We start from the raw sequence: 2,533 nt of genomic DNA, 5'->3' as shown, positions 1-2,533 counted from the left end.
TCCTAAAAAAGAAATCCATGACAAAGAGGAGCTAGAAGGTGAAGCTCCATCGGGATATACAGTTCTAGTTGGAACCCTCCCTGATGGTAACACAATACCACCTATACAGGAACTAGAGGACAATGCATTCAACCCGCCACTGGTTGGAAGTCCTGTAATAAAGAAGTCCTACAAGGATAGGCTCAAAAAAATGCTTAAGAAGTATAGAAACAAAATCAAATAATTGGGCAGTTAAGGCAGTGGTTAAAATAAGCCATTAGAACGGATAACCCACATTCCTTTTACGCTCTGCAACTCTTTTAGGGTTCCTGTCAAGGTTCAGCTTCATCTGCGCGTAGTGCTTAGGGCTGCTATCGTGGCGCATTGGCTCACCCCTCTGTGTGTTCTCCTGCTCCTGTGCAGCGCTCAGGATTGTCACGGCGCACTGGGTCGTTGGCACAACGCTTTGGCCCAGGTCCTTCTTTGCTCGGTTTTTCTGGTCAAGAGCTCTTTGGCATCGCGTTCTCGCATGGAGGTGTTGTTGTTGACCTAGCAGCGCCAAGCCAGTCCCTTCCACTCCGTGTGACTTCGACATGGATCTTGGTGGGGGCTCTGTTGCTTCCCCCCCAATACCTCCAGAACTAGAAGCGTTCAGATCCTTAGTCGCAGCATCTGGGAAATGGACGACTGGCTCTCAGTCTAAGTTTGTCAAAAAACTAGGAAGCATTCCACGGTGACACTGCCAGTGGAAGAAACATGTAGAACAGTGCTGAATCTCACCGAAAGAGGTCTTATCGGCCAGTTCACAGGGTTATGGCCATCCCCGAAAGCTGTCGAGGAATGGGTAAAGCGAAACTGGACACCTTTGGTCAAAGAAGGAATAAAAAGTCATTTCGTTGGCAAAGGTTTCTTTGTGTTTGTGTTCGAAAACGCTGAGGATAGAAGTCTGATCTTCAGAAACGGGCCATACTTCATGGGCCCTCAAGGGCTCTACCTGAACAAATGGTCTCCTGACTTCGATCCAGCTCAAGACGTGCCCACGGCGGTACCTGTTTGGGTGCGCCTCCCACATCTCCCCCTCCACTGCTGGAGTCAGAATTCGTTGCAATCCATAGGTAACGCTCTTGGCAGATACATAGATCAGGCGCCGAGGAAGGATCAATACTCTTGTGCCCATATCTGCGTTGAGGTTGATCTTGAAGTCGGTTTACCCGAAGCCATCAAACTCTCAGTGGCGGACTGGACTCATTTCCAAGAGCTCGACTATGAGCAGCTGCCTTTTAAATGTCGACACTGCCATGAATATGGGCACTTCGCAAGATATTGCAAGAAAAAAACGAGGAAACTACAGAGAAAGAAAAAGGAGAGCAATGGAAACAGGTAAAGAAACCAGCAAACAACAGGCAGAACAACAAAAACAAAGGCAAAGAGACAGGGAACAAACCAGGGCAAGAAAATGAAAGCACTCAAAACGCTGGAAGCAAGGAAACCATCAGCATAGAGGAGGACAAAAATCCTTTTGAATCTCTCACTCCACCCTCAGATCCTCCAGAGGCAGAACGGGAAGATCCTCCCCAGCAGAACAATATCGAATCTTCAGATCCAGGTAACACTCCAAACTCGAACCCATGTAATATTTCATCCCCTTCATATGCTGATATAATCAAACAAAAGAAGAAGAATGTAGAAAATGAGGGCTCATCGGATGAAGAGACCTTAGAAAGGACATCAAAGCGAGTTGGAAGGAAATCAAACAGAGAAACTAGGGAAGAAGAATCAGAAAGACAAAAAACCCTGGGAAGTCAAGCTACCATTGAAATGACTCTCGGAAGGAACACCAAACCAAGGGTCCCTAAGGGAGGTGGACCTACCCCAACAAGTTATAAATGATGCAGCTGGTCTCTTGGAACTGCAGGGGTTTGGGGAATCCCACTAAGGCAAAGGCTATCAGAGATATAATGAAGATGGAATCCACAGACATACTCATGCTCCAAGAGACAAAAATAGAAGGGGAAATCCTTCTAAGCACTAGCAATACAAGATGGAAATTTGATTCAGGAAAGGTAGTCAGCGCAAGAGGTTCGGCTAGAGGAATAGGCACATTCTGGTCCAAAAACTCCTCCTCTTTAGAAAGTTCCTTTGTGACCCAACATTGGATATATACAGAACTGCGCCATATAGTAAGTAATTTTAAGCTAGCCCTGTTTAATTTGTATGTACCTATGCACTATGATGAGAAGAAAGAATGCTGGAAAACACTCTCGGACTATCTGGAGCTACTTAATCCTATGAATAGTCATAGGAGGAGGAGAACTGAACATAATCTTAGATCCCAAAGAAAAGAGAGGAGGGACCTCTCTGAGAGACCCCTTCCTCGCCATAGTGGAAAACCTCATCCAACAATGGGACTTAGTAGACTTCAAACTAGTGAAAGGAGAATACACCTGGACTAACAGTAGAGCAGGGGAACACCACATTTCTGCAAGGCTGGACAGATTCCTCACCAGCAGTTCTATTATGATGGATAAAAGAATTGTTTTCTCCAAGATTCTTC

At 45.8% G+C, this 2,533-nt stretch overlaps 1 protein-coding gene across 1 annotated transcript; it reads left to right on the top strand.

Moving 5' to 3' along the window:
* The first annotated feature begins 952 nt into the window (after positions 1-952).
* Positions 953-1,363, top strand: LOC149171488 (uncharacterized). Its single transcript, XM_089426002.1, has one exon. The coding sequence runs from the start codon at positions 953-955 to the stop codon at positions 1,361-1,363; it is 411 nt and encodes a 136-aa protein (XP_089282128.1).
* The last annotated feature ends 1,170 nt before the right edge of the window (positions 1,364-2,533 follow it).

The sequence above is a fragment of the Pinus tabuliformis genome, chromosome 4_2, assembly GCF_031772625.1.
Source record: "Pinus tabuliformis cultivar Carrire ecotype Pingquan chromosome 4_2, CPIR1, whole genome shotgun sequence".
Classification (NCBI taxonomy): Eukaryota; Viridiplantae; Streptophyta; class Pinopsida; order Pinales; family Pinaceae; genus Pinus; species Pinus tabuliformis.
This window is presented reverse-complemented; position numbering and strand designations above follow the sequence as displayed.

Bases quoted from the DNA above. Each gene is read 5' to 3' on its own strand.
- LOC149171488 (XM_089426002.1), top strand. From the start codon at position 953: ATGGGCCCTCAAGGGCTCTACCTGAACAAATGGTCTCCTGACTTCGAT.